This window comes from Bos indicus, chromosome 8, assembly GCF_029378745.1.
Source record: "Bos indicus isolate NIAB-ARS_2022 breed Sahiwal x Tharparkar chromosome 8, NIAB-ARS_B.indTharparkar_mat_pri_1.0, whole genome shotgun sequence".
NCBI classification, from domain to species: Eukaryota; Metazoa; Chordata; class Mammalia; order Artiodactyla; family Bovidae; genus Bos; species Bos indicus.
Window position 1 is genome coordinate 91,048,501 of NC_091767.1, and position 13,378 is coordinate 91,061,878.

General features: G+C 40.5%; 1 protein-coding gene across 1 annotated transcript; it reads right to left on the reverse strand.

The window, feature by feature from the left end:
• Nucleotides 1-4,721: 4,721 nt before the first annotated feature.
• MRPL50 (mitochondrial ribosomal protein L50) lies at nucleotides 4,722-13,209 on the reverse strand. Its single transcript, XM_019966659.2, has 2 exons — nucleotides 13,063-13,209; nucleotides 4,722-5,531 (listed from the first exon to the last, which is right to left on the reverse strand). The coding sequence occupies exons 1-2, from the start codon at nucleotides 13,152-13,154 to the stop codon at nucleotides 5,144-5,146; spliced, it is 480 nt and encodes a 159-aa protein (XP_019822218.1). The 5' UTR covers nucleotides 13,155-13,209; the 3' UTR covers nucleotides 4,722-5,143.
• Nucleotides 13,210-13,378: the final 169 nt, after the last annotated feature.

The window sequence follows — 13,378 nt, forward strand, 5'->3', positions numbered from 1 at the left end:
GTCCATGGGTCGCAAAGAGTCAGACACGACTGAGTGACTGATCTGACTTCCCCAGGAATGTGATGTTTAACCAGCTAATCTTGAACTTCCTGGTTGGCCCAAGGAGGAAATCCATTGATAGACCCTATCCATTCCCCTTAAGGAGAATGCCTAAAATAATACATTTTTTGCTAGTAATTTCCTTTTTTCTGTTCCCTCTCTGCCTTAAAAACCTTTCCTTTTTTGAAGCTCAACAGAGTATGTCTCTATTGCTGGATGGGATGCTGCCTGATTCCTAAATCATTTAATAAAGCCAATTTGAACCACTAATCCATTGAATCTTTGTTATTTAGCACTGGCACTGTTTATGTAAGATCATTCTATTAATCCTGAATCTTATAGTTTTTATATAAACATTCATAGTGAGTTCAACAGTCCAACAAAGTAAAATTGCTAACACTTTTATATAGCTATCATTTAATTTTTAAAAATGTAAACCTTTTATAATTATAGCATGTCTTTATTTTAGTGAACTAGTTAAGTTAGCAAACCTAATTTAATCTTCCACAAAAACTAAAGGTCACTATTCTGGTATATTATATTGGGCAATAAATCAGGGATGCCCTCTAATAGAGTTATTGGTGAATGTGCAGTTTATCTTTCCTGTGTAGCTAAACATTCCAGGACTACTGTTTCAGGGGGCAGAATTTGTAACTGAAGGCCTTCTTCAATGAACAATGCAAAAAAGTAGAGGAAAACAACAGAATGGGAAAGACTAGAGATCTCTTCAAGAAAACTGGAGCTGATATGGAACATTTCCTGTGAGGTTAGGCACGATAAGGGATGGAAATGGTAAGTACCCAACAGAGGCAGAGAGATTAAGATGTGGCAAGAATACACCGAAGAACTATACAAAAAAGATCTTAATAACCGGGATAACCATGAAGTGTGGTTATCACTCACCTAGAGCCAGATACCCTGAGTCTGAAGTCAAGTGGACCTTATGAAACATTAATACAAATAAAGCTAGTGGAGGTGATAGAACTCCAGCAAAGTTATTTCAAATCCTAACAGATGATGCTGTTAAAGTGCTACACTCAATGTCAGCAAATTTGGAAAGCTCAGCAGTGGCCACAGGACTGGTAAAGGTGTTTTCATTCCAATCCCAAAGAAGGGCAGTGCCAAAGAATGTTCAAACTACCATACAATTGCATTCATTTCACATGCTAGTAAGGTTATGCTCAAAATCCTACAAGCTAGGCTTCAGCAGTATAAAACCAAGAATTTCCAGATGTACAAGCTGGGTTTAGGAAAGGCAGAGAAACCAGAGACCAAATTGCCAACATTTGTTGGATCATAAGAGAAAGCAAAGGAATTCCAAAAGAAACATCTATTTCTGCTTCACTGAATAAAACTGTGAATATTCTTAAAGAGTTTCACTGGAAGGACTTATGCTTAAGCTCCAATGTTTTGGCCACTTGATGCAAAGAGCTGACTCACTGGAAAAGACCCTGATGCTGGGAAAGATTGAAGGCAAAGAAGAGAGCAACAGAGGATGCGATGGTTAGACAGCATTACTTGACTCAAAAGACATGAATCTGAGTAAACTTCGGAGAGTGAAGAACAGGGAAGCCTGGCATATTGCATGCAGTCCCTGGGGTCACCAAGAGTGCGAAAGGTCTAAACGACTGAACGACAACTGTTACCAAGTCCAAGCTTGATCTGCTCGCCACACAATAGGCCAATGAATCCGAGAGATGAGGTGTTCAGGCAAGGAAGAGAGAGACTTTAATCAGGGAGCCAGCAGACTGAGAAGATGGAAGGCTAGCGCCTCAAAATAACCATCTTATGGGGTCTGGAGGCCAGGTTCTTTTATAGATCAGATATGAGGAAGCAAAGTAAAATGGCCATTAATCTTGCAAACATCTCCTCAGGCAGGGGATGTGTTCATTTCTTCCTTCCTACCATCCATAGGTAGACAGGGTTCTGAACAAAGGCACTTTAGTTTAATGGTCAGGCAGAGGGTCAGGATTCTCTGAGGCAAACCATTCTGTATGATTATAATAACAAAAGCAATGAAAAGCAAGTCAGAGAAACAGTTCCAACATGGAGTCAGAATTGGCTTCCTCCCTGCAACACAACTTGTCTCCCACTTCAATACTAGTGTCAAGGATGGCGCTAGTGGTAAAGAGAAAAAAAAAAAAAGACTCGGCTGCCAATGCAGGAGACCTAAGAAATGCAGGTTCGATCCCTGGGTCAGGAAGATTTCCTGGAACAGGAAATGGCAACCCACTCCAGTGGGTTGTCTGGAGAATCCCACAGAGGAGGCTGACAAGCTACTGTCCATAGGGTTGCAAAGAGTCAGACACAACTGAAGTGACTTAGCACAACACAGCACACACAGGGTCATGGTACTCAAAACATAAGAATTACCTAGGAGTTTTTTAAACAAGCTCAGGACCTGCTCTCGACCTAGAGAATCAGAATCTGTATTTTAAAAAGATGCCAACTGATTCATAAGCACATTAAATTTTGAGAAACTACTCCAGGCTAGAAGAGTAATTTCTCTAGCCATATTTACATGAAGTCTGGCAGTTCATGGGGTTGCAAAGAGTTGGACACAACTGAGCAACAAAGCTGAAACCAAGTGTTTTCCACACTGCCCATTCCTTGCTTCCATCTTGCCCTCTGCACATTTTTCTTTATCTCCAGATCAGACGTAAAAGTTGTGCAGGAAATGAGATAATCACATCCTGTACACAGAATCCATATGTTTCCACCCTGAACCCATTCCACAAAGAAGCAGAAGGGATACAACAGCTCTAATGTTTAAGTTCCAGGGCTCTAGACATTTTGGCACTGCAGAAACTTCTGAAGTTATTCAATGTAGTGTGAAAGTCACTCAGTCATGCCTGACTCTTTTCAATCCCATGGACTGTACCCTGCCAGGCTCCTCTGTCCATGGAATTCACCAGACAAGAATACTAGAGTGGGTAGCCATTACCTTCTCCAGGGGATCTTCCTGACCTGGGGATTGAGCCCGGTTCTCCTGCATTGCAGGCAGATTCTTTACTGTCTGAGCCACCAGGGAATCTTCAGTGTACAGGTTACTGAAAATCTGATTATCCACTGATGGTATTTATAGGGCATGCTGCTGCTGCTGCTAAGTCGCTTCAGTCGTGTCCAACTCTGTGCGACCCCATAGACAGCAGCCCACCAGGCTCCCCCATCCCTGGGATTTTCCAGGCAAGAAGATTGGAGTGGGTTGCCATTTCCTTCTCCAATGTATGAAAGTGAAAAGTGAAAGAGAAGTCGCTCAGACATGTCTGACTCTTAGTGACCCCATGGACTGCAGCCTACCAGACTCCTCCGTCCATGGGATTTTCCAGGCGAGTGGGATGCCATTGCCTTCTCCATATAGGGCATGACTGTACTGTAACTTATTTTTCTAATAAACATGCCAGAATTTATATAACCAACTAATTTTTGCCCTCTTCAAAGGAGTCACCCTAGGAAAAAAATAAATGTAAATTTGTTTAAAAACTTGTCACTTTTCTTTCAGAATTATTAGACAAAATATAAGAAATTCCTTCTCCTCGTGTCATTACTCTCTAGCCACCTCTAAAGTCTGAACAATAATTCCTAGTTTAATCACTTTATCATTTTTATCATCCAGAATCATCTGGTTAGCTATATAAGTAATTTCCACAAATTAAAAGTCCATGAGTCTACAAAGATTTATCACTCTAGTGGATACTCATAGAGCATTCAAGGCCACCTTTTAAAAAAGGTTTGAAATAAACATCATCTCCTTTCAAGAGAATATCCATTCCGATATAGAATCTGGTACATATCTGACCAAGATTATATTTCTTAACGAAAGTGAAAGTCACTCAGCCGTGTCTGACTCTTTGCAGCCAGATGGACTGTATAAGTCCATGGAATTCTCCAGGCCAGAATACTGGAGTGGACAGCCTTTCCTTTCTCCAGGGGATCTTCCCAACCCAGGAATCAAACCCAGGTCTTTTGCACTGCAGGCGGATTCTTTATCAGCTGAGCCATCAGGGAAGCCCAAGAATACTGGAGTGGGTAACCCATCTCTTGTCCAGTGGATTTTCCTGAACCAGGAATCGAACCAACCCAGGTCTCCCGCATTTCAGGCAGATTCTTTACCAGCAAAGCTACCAGGGAAGCCCATAGTTCTTAATAGTTGGCAAGTATAAACTCCAGTACTTTGGCCACCTCATGCGAAGAGTTGACTCATTGGAAAAGACTCTGATGCTGGGAGGGATTAGGGGCAGGAGGAGAAGGGGACGACAGAGGATGAGATGGCTGGATGGCATCACTGACTCGATGGACATGAGTCTGAGTGAACTCCGGGAGTTGGTGATGGACAGGGAGGCCTGGCATGCTGTGATTCATGGGGTCACAAAGAGTCAGACACGACCGAGCGACTGAACTGAACTGAATTGAACTGATTCTTCTCCATTTATAATACAGAAGAAAATGACAGGATTCCTAGATGGCTCAGTGGTAAAGAATCTACTTGCAACGCAGGAGATCTGGGTTTGATCCTTGGGTCGGGAAGACCCCTGGAGAAGGAAATGGCAACCCACTCCAGTATTCTTGCCAGGGAAATCCCATGGACAGAGGAGCCTGGTGGGTCACAGTCCATAGGGTCACAAGAGTATGACACAACTTAGCAACTAAACAACAAGAAAATGATGAGGCAGAAAAGCAAATTTCACCTTAAAAAAAAATGCTCCAGATCTACTTTAATTCCAAGAGATTTATCTAGATTGAACAGTATTATTTTCTACTATTTCTAGTTGTACAGTAAAGCAAGTAGTGAAACATCTTTCGTAATATACTACAGATTTTTATTGCTTTTACAAACGTTATTTTATCTGTATATGTAATATATATTTTCATAAATTACCAATGACCTGATCCCATTAAAAGTTTCTGCAAATGTGAAAAAATCTTATTTGTCAATTCATGACAATGAAAAAAAAAAGATTAATAACTTTCTTCCACAGAGAAAAGTGGGTATAGAGACTAGTTCTGACAGCATTTCACATGGTAAAGTATCAAAAAGTCTGATAAACAGCCCCCTTTTCAGGGGGGAAAAAAAAGATTTCAATGTGTTCTTCCTTTGAACTGTTCAGTAACCCCAGGTGATTTTTAAATTGGGAGGCAGATTACTGGCAATAAGTTCATCAAATTTAGATCTATCCTGAACAGGCACAGTATAGAAATCAAGAACATCTCTAACCCTGCACATCTGGTGAAGCCTGGAGTTAGGCACTGCATGGCCCAAGTCATCAGCTAAACGTGCTAAGAAGCTGAACTTCATATGAACATCTTCCAGCGAGATCTCCTGCCAACTGGTAGGAACAGATGAACCAAAAACTTCTTTGACATGAGATTCCAAACGACTCTGGAGATCTTTAGGTGGTATGTATGCTTGGCTTCGTAAGGGTGGACACACCAAGATAGGTTCTTTCTTCACCTCTTCTACTGTCTCAGCTACCACTGGCTGTTTCTCTTTTCTGGAGGGATCAAAAACAAATAAGTGAATCTTCAGTTCACTGCATTAAGGAAGTTGACAAGTTGACGAACACCAGACTTAATTTTGCCCATCAATCTAAATTAATATACTGCACAATTACTTATACTTAACTCTAGGCACTGTTGAGAAGAATTAAATAGGTCTCTGCCCTTATAAATTCATAGTTGAACTCAGCTGGCACAAAGAGAAAACAAAAGCTACCTTCAGATTTTACATGCCCTAAGAATTTCCAGGAATGAATGAAGATGGTAAATCCTCTGGAATTTCTGGTCCTCCCAGATCCAAAGCCAATCTACCTAACTTCATTTCCCACTAATATCTTTTTTTTTTTTTTTTTTTGATTTTATATCCTGCAACTTTACTATAATCATTGATTAGTTCTAGTAATTTTCTGGTGGAGTCTTTAGGGTTTTCTATGTAGAGGATCATGTCATCTGCAAATAGTGAGAGTTTTACTTCTTCTTTTCCAATTTGGATTCCTTTTATTTCTTTTTCTGCTCTGATTGCTGTGGCCAAAACTTCCAAAACTATGTTGAATAGTAATGGTGAAAGTGGGCACCCTTGTCTTGTTCCTGACTTTAGAGGAAATGCTTTCAATTTTTCACCATTGAGAATAATGTTTGCTGTGGGTTTGTCATATATAGCTTTTATTATGTTGAGGTATGTTCCTTCTATTCCTGCTTTCTGGAGAGTTTTTATCATAAATGGGTGTTGAATTTTGTCAAAGGCTTTCTCTGCATCTATTGAGATAATCATATGGTTTTTGTTTTTCAATTTGTTAATGTGGTGTAGTACATTGATTGATTTGTGGATATTGAAGAATCCTTGCATCCCTGGGATAAAGCCCACTTGGTCATGGTGTATGATCTTTTTAATGTGTTGTTGGATTCTGATTGCTAGAATTTTGTTTAGGATTTTTGCATCTATATTCATCAGTGATATTGGCCTGTAGTTTTCTTTTTCTGTGGGATCTTTGTCAGGTTTTGGTATTAGGGTGATGGTGGCCTCATAGAATGAGTTTGGAAGTTTACCTTCCTCTGCAATTTTCTGGATAGCAATACAGGCACACCTCAAGAAACAAGAAAAAAGTCAAATAAATAACCTAACTCTACACCTAAAGCAACTAGAAAAGGAAGAAATGAAGAACCCCAGGGTTAGTAGAAGGAAAGAAATCTTAAAAATTAGAGCAGAAATAAATGCAAAAGAAACAAAAGAGACCATAGCAAAAATCAACAAAGCCAAAAGCTGGTTCTTTGAAAGGATAAATAAAATTGATAAACCATTAGCCAGACTCATCAAGAAACAAAGGGAGAAAAATCAAATCAATAAAATTAGAAACGAAAATGGAGAGATCACAACAGACAACACAGAAATACAAAGGATCATAAGAGACTATTATCAACAATTATATGCCAATAAAATGGACAACGAGGAAGAAATGGACAAATTCTTAGAAAAGTACAACTTTCCAAAACTCGACCAGGAAGAAATAGAAAACCTTAACATTTCCCACTAATATCTTATATACATTCTATGCCCTACTCAAACTGAATTACCTTGTTTCCCACTCTTCTTATATTACATTAGCTCAAGTTATATCCTACCTTAAGTATTTATCTTTCACCTCCAATTACAGAATTCTTAATCCATCCTTTAAGTTCTAGGACAAAACTCTTCTCTCAAGCTTTACTTGATTTCCTCAATCAAATATAGCACTTTTCTCATAGCACTTTTTAAAAAAGTGAAGTATAATTGATTTACAGGTTGTGTTAGTTTCAAGTGTACAGTAGTGATTCAGTTTTGAATATATATATGTGTATACTGTAGTGTGTATACGTTAATCCCAAACTCCTAATTTATCCCCCGCCTCTTTTCCCCTTTGGTAACCATAAGTTTGCTTTCTATGTCTCTGAGTCTGTTTCTGCTTTGTAAATAAGTTCATCTTTTTTTTTTTTTTAAGATCCTACATATATCATAGCACTTAATATTGTTCTCAGAGCATACCTCATTCCACCTGAGTTTTAATTTTATTTACATTCTACTCCTCTTACTAGATCAGGATTTCTCAGCGCCAACATTACTGACATTTTGGACCAGATAATTTTTTACTGTGGGAAGCTGTCCTGTTCACTGTAGGTTGCTCAGCAGCACCCCTGGCCTCTCCCCACTAAATTCCAGTTGCACTCCTGCCCTCCAGTTGTAATAACCAAAAGACATTGTCAAATGTCCCTGGTAGACAAAACTGTCCCCAGTTAAGAATCACTGTGTCAGATTATAAACTTGAATACAGAGATGTGTTTAGGAGTCCTTTAAAACAGCTTGTGTAACTATTTCACATGGGCCAATGTGAGGGAGTCTGTCTTTACACATTATTTCAGTGCTTAATATCTGTTCATAAACTAACTCCTGATTCCTAAGGAGCTGTCATCTGATTGGGATCGGTCATCCCTACCGAAATTGGAGGGTATCAGAGATGGACATTAGTCAAGGAAATGATTTGTAATGCTATTCCTCTGTGTCTATTCAAAGACTCTTCCAGTTACCAATCCCTCTTTCTACATCAATTCTTTATCAATTTCTCCCTATCTACTATTCTCATGACACACAAATATGCTGTAGTATTTCCCACCTTTAAAGGAAATAACCTCCAGATTCCATGTTCCACTCCAGCTGCCTTTACAACAAAACGTCTCAAGAGTAGCCTACACAACTTCTGTACCTCCTGACCTCCCATTTTCTCTTGAAATTACTCCAGTTTCACAACTCATCGCAATGAAATGTACTCTATTCCCTGCATCTCAGTAATCTCTTATACAAGCATACCTCATCTTATAGCACTTCATAGATACAGTGTTTTTTTTACAAATTGAAGGTCTGTGGCAACCCTGCAATCAAGTCTATGGGCACCATTATTCCAACAGCATTTGCTCACTTAGTGTCTGTCACATCTTCAGAATTCTGACAATACTTCAAACTTTTTCAATATTTTATTTGTTATGGTGATGACCAGTGATCTTTGATTTACTATTGTAATTGTCTTGAGGTGTCACAAACTATGTTCCTACAGACAACAAACTTAACTGACAAATATTGTGCGTGTTCTCACTGCCCCACCAAGCGCTCTCTCCCTCTTCTTGGACAACCCTGTTCTCTGAGATACAACAATACTGAAATTAGGTATGGAAGAATTGCCCATCTTTTACTTTAAATCAAAAGCTAGAATGATTAAGCTGAGTGAAGGCATGTCAAAAGCCAAATTAGGCTGAAAACTAGGACTTCCAGCTAAACAGCCAAGTGGTGAATGCAAAGAAAGAGTTCCTGAAGGAAATTAAAAGTATGACTCCAGTGAACACACAAATGTTAAAAAGCAAAACAGTTTTATTCCTGACGTGGAAAAAGTTTTAATGGTCTGAACAGATCAAACCAGCCACAATATTTCCTTAAGTCAAAGTCTAGTCCAGATCAGGGCCCCAACGCTATTCAATTCTATGAAGGCTGAAAAAGGTGAGGAAGTTGTAAGTGGAAGCAGTGACAGATTTCATTTTCTTGGGCTCCAAAATCACTGTGGACGGTGACTGCAGCCACGAAAGTTAAGACACTTGCTCCTTGAAAGGAAAGCTAAGACAAAACTAGACAGCATGTTAAAAAGCAGAAACACTTTGCTGACAAAGGTCAAAGCTGTAGTTTTTCCAGTAGTCATGTATGGATGTGAGAGCTGGACCATAAAGAAGGCTGAGCACTGAAGAACTGATGCTTTCAAACGGTGGTATTGGAGAAGACTCTTGAGAGTCCCTTGGACTGCAAGGAGATCAAACTAGTTAATGCTAAAGGAAATCAACCTTGAATATTCATTGGAAGGACTGCTGCCGAAGCTAAAGCTTCAGTACGTTGGCCACCTGATGCAAAGAGCCACCTCACTGGAAAAGACCCTGATCCTGGCCAAGACTGAAGGCAAAAGGCGAAGGCGGTGGCAGAGGATGAGATGGTTAGATAGTATCACCAATTCAATGGACATGAATCTGAGCAAACTCTGAGACAAAGTAAAGGATGGGGGAGTCTGCGTGCTGCAGTCCACGGGGTAGCAATGAGTGGGACAGGGCTTAGTGACTGAACAACAGGAAAGGTTGGTTCATGAGGTTTAAGGAAAGAAGCCGTCCCTATAACAAAAGTGCAGGTGAAACAGCAACTACAAGTTGCACCAAGTTATCCAGAAAATTTAGCTAAGGTAATGAAAGTGGCTACACTAAACAACTGATTTTCCAGGTAGACAGAACAGCCTTCTATTGAAAAACGCCATCTAGAACTTTTATAGATAGAAGAAAGTCAATGCCTGACTTCAAAGGACAGGCTTACTCTGCTAGAGGCTAAAATAGCTGGTGACTTGAAGTTAAAATCAATGCTCATTTACCATTCTGAAAATCCGAGGGCCCTTAAGAATTATGCTAAATCTACCAGGCTTGTGTTCTATAAATGCAACAACAAAGCCTGAAAGACAGAACATCTGCTTACAACAAGTTTCATTGTATATCTGAAGCCCACAGTTGAACCTACCACTCAGAAAAAGATTCCTTTCAAAAAATATTACTGCTCATTTAACAACACACCTGGTCACCTAAGTAAGCTCCCTGATGAAGATATACAAGATTAATATTTTCATGTGTGCCAACACAACTTCCACTCTGCAGTCCATGGAGCAAGGAATGAGCTTTACTTTCAAGTTTTATTATTTAAGAAACACATTTTGTAAGGCTATAGCTGCCATAGACGATTCCTCTGATGAATCTGGGCAAAGTCAGCTGAAAATGTTCTAAAAATAATTCATCAATCTAGATGCCATTGAGAATATTCATGATTCATGAAAGTGAAAGTCGCTCAGTTGTGTCCAACTCTGCAACCCCAGACTATACGGTCCATGGAATTCTCCAGGCCAGAATACTGGAGTGGGTAGCTGTTCCCTTCTCAGGGTACCTTCCCAAGCCAGGGATCCAAACCAGGTCTCTGGCATTGCAGGCAGATTCTTAACCAGCTGAGCCACCAGAGAAGCCCATTCATGATTCATGGGAAGAGATCAAAATAGCAACAGAAACAGAAATTTGGTAGAAACCAGTTCTAACCCTCATGAATAATTTTCAGGGGTTCACGATATCAGTGAAGAAGTAATTGCAAATATATAAGAAATAGCAAGACAACTAGAATTACAAGTGACCCCTCAGACATAATTGAATTGCTACAATCTCTGGTGGCTCAGACAGTAAGGAATTTGCCTGCAATGTGGGAGACACAGATTCCATCCCCGAGTTGGGAAGATCCCCCAGAGAAGGGAATGGCTACCCACTCCAATATTCCTGCCTGGAGAATTCCACGGACAGAGGAGCCTGGCAGGCCACAGTCCATTGGGTTGCAGACAGTCGGACACAACTGAGGAACTAACACTTTCAGTTTCTGGTTAAAACCTCATCATTGAAGAGTTGTTCCTTAGGAATGAGCGAAGAAAATAGTTTCTTGAGATAGAATCTACTCTTGGTAAAGATACTGTGAAGATTGTTGAAAAGACAACAAAGGACTGAGAACATTACACCAACTTAGTTGATAAAGAAGGGGCAGAGTTTGAGAGAATTGATTTTAATACTGAAAGAAGTTCTACTGTGGGTAAAATGTTATCAAACAGCATTACACGCTACAGAGAAATCACTCATGAGAGGAAGAGTCAATCAACGCTGCAAACTTCCTTTTTGTCTTATATTAAGAAATTACCAGACACCCCACCCTTCAGCAACGAACACCCTGAACTATCCTTCGCCATTAACATCAAAGCAAGACCCTCCACTATCAAAAAGATTGTAACTCTCTGAAGGCTCAGATGATGGTTAGCCATTTTTAGCAATAAACTATTTTTTAACTAAGATATGCTTATTGTTTTCTTAGACATAATGCTATTGACATTAAACACTACAGTATGGTGTAAGCGTAACTTTAAATGTACTGGGAAACCCCAAAATCTGTATAACATGCTGAGATACTTGCTTTATCACAGCAATCTGGAAACAAACTTATGCAACTCCAAGGTATGCCTGTACTGCTCTAGTTTTCTTCATAATTTACCACTTTTTGAAATTATACTTGTTCACTTTTTCCTCCACCAAAACATGCTTTATGAGGACAAAGATTTGGTTTATCTTATTAACAACTGCATTCCTCACATCTAGATAATAGACACCCTAGAAATACTTGTTAAATGAGTCAGTGAAACAAACTTGAAGGAGATTTAAGAGATAATAAATACTAACCAAAATACAGGGAAAACAAGGACTTCCCTGGTAGTGCAGTGGATAGGAATCCACCTGCCAATGCAGGTGACATGGGTTAGATCCTTGGGATGGAAATATCCCACATGCCAAGGAGCAACTAAACCCACGCGCCACAATTATTGAGCCTATGCTGTAGAACCCAGGAGTTACAACTCCTGAGGCTACATGCTCTAACTCCTGAAGCCCCGGCACCTAGTCTGTGCTCCACAAGAGAGAAGCCACTGCAATGAGAAGCCCACACAAGGGAGCGGAGAGCTGCCCCGACTCCCTGTGACTACAGAAGTCTGAAAGCAGCAAAGAAGACCTAGTGCAACCAAAAATTAAATAAACAAGTCACATATAAAAAAAGAATCAAAACAAAATGGAACAGAAGGAAAGCTAATAAAACATGAGCTGATGAGAAAAATCCCTTTGGGTTGAAAAAGTTTTTGTTGGAAACTTAAGAGCTTATACAGTGTTTCTTGAGGTTCCTACAAATCTTCATGTCCTAACACTAGTCACAGACTTACTTTCACAAAATTTCTGCCCTGCAGAAAAAGCAGCAGATGGGGAGAGTTAAGAGACCGGGATTCCTGATCCAGCCCTGTCATTAACTTGCTTTCTGACTTTTAGCAAAATATTGCTATTTCCTTCAGGTGCAGGCTCGGTTTACTCTTGCCAAAGCACTCACGCTCTGAGAAGGGACTCTGTTTCGCTGCTGCATCCTATATAAAGAAATGCTGGGCCAGGGCAGTTGTTTAATACCTATTTGAGTAAATCAATGCGCGGACAAAATGAGGACACTGCACTCTGAATCTTTCTTGTGAATAAATACACCCCAAATGAATTTAGTTCAGCGAACACTTTCACATTCATGTTCTAAGTTGCCTGTCCTAAAACAGTCATTTGTTTCCCGACACCACACTATATTCCGCGTCTGGAACACGTGGTCAGTAAGTATGGTTTACCTAATAAATTAACAAGTGAAACGGAAGGAGAAGGGGGCGGTATTTCTGTTCTAAGATGAGTAAACTGGGGGCACACGAGGTGGACCCCACCACTCGCGGAAACAGGAGCTGAAGCTTCTGAACTCAGAACCCTCATGCACTTTCTCATCCTTTCTCTGGTAAGGCGCAGGACCATGGTCCCGTCTTAAGTTCATCATTCTCAGTTCCTCTCCTTACTTTCTGTGAGCATGACCCACGGTCTAACCTTCCGCTTTACCTGAGTCGAGACCAAAATTCTCTGCGTGGCGCCCCTGAAGCTACCACTGTGAGGCTTTTTCTGCCAACGCCGGCCACCCAGAGCGCCGCCATCTTCGGGGAGACCTTGGTAACAGAGCTCCACCCGCGGGAGGCAGAGGCACGCGAAGATCAGCCAGTAAAATGTAAGCTTAGTGGCATGTGTCCTTTTCCGGTTGAGACTTACCCAGGCTCCCTCGCCTTTTGCACTCCGGGAAGTGTAGTTCGGTCGCCATGGCCGTGGCAGGGTGCACCCCAGCGCTCTCTCAGAGCATGACGGGAGTTGTAGTTGAGGGGCG

What these genes read in the sequence shown, in the direction of transcription:
- MRPL50 (XM_019966659.2), bottom strand. Translation starts at nt 13,154, where the DNA reads ATGGCGGCGCTCTGGGTGGCCGGCGTTGGCAGAAAAAGCCTCACAGTG. An exon ending in GAATTTTGGTCTCGACTCAG is followed by an intron (nt 5,532 to 13,062) that starts GTAAAGCGGAAG and finishes TGATCCCTCCAG; the next exon opens with AAAAGAGAAACAGCCAGTGG.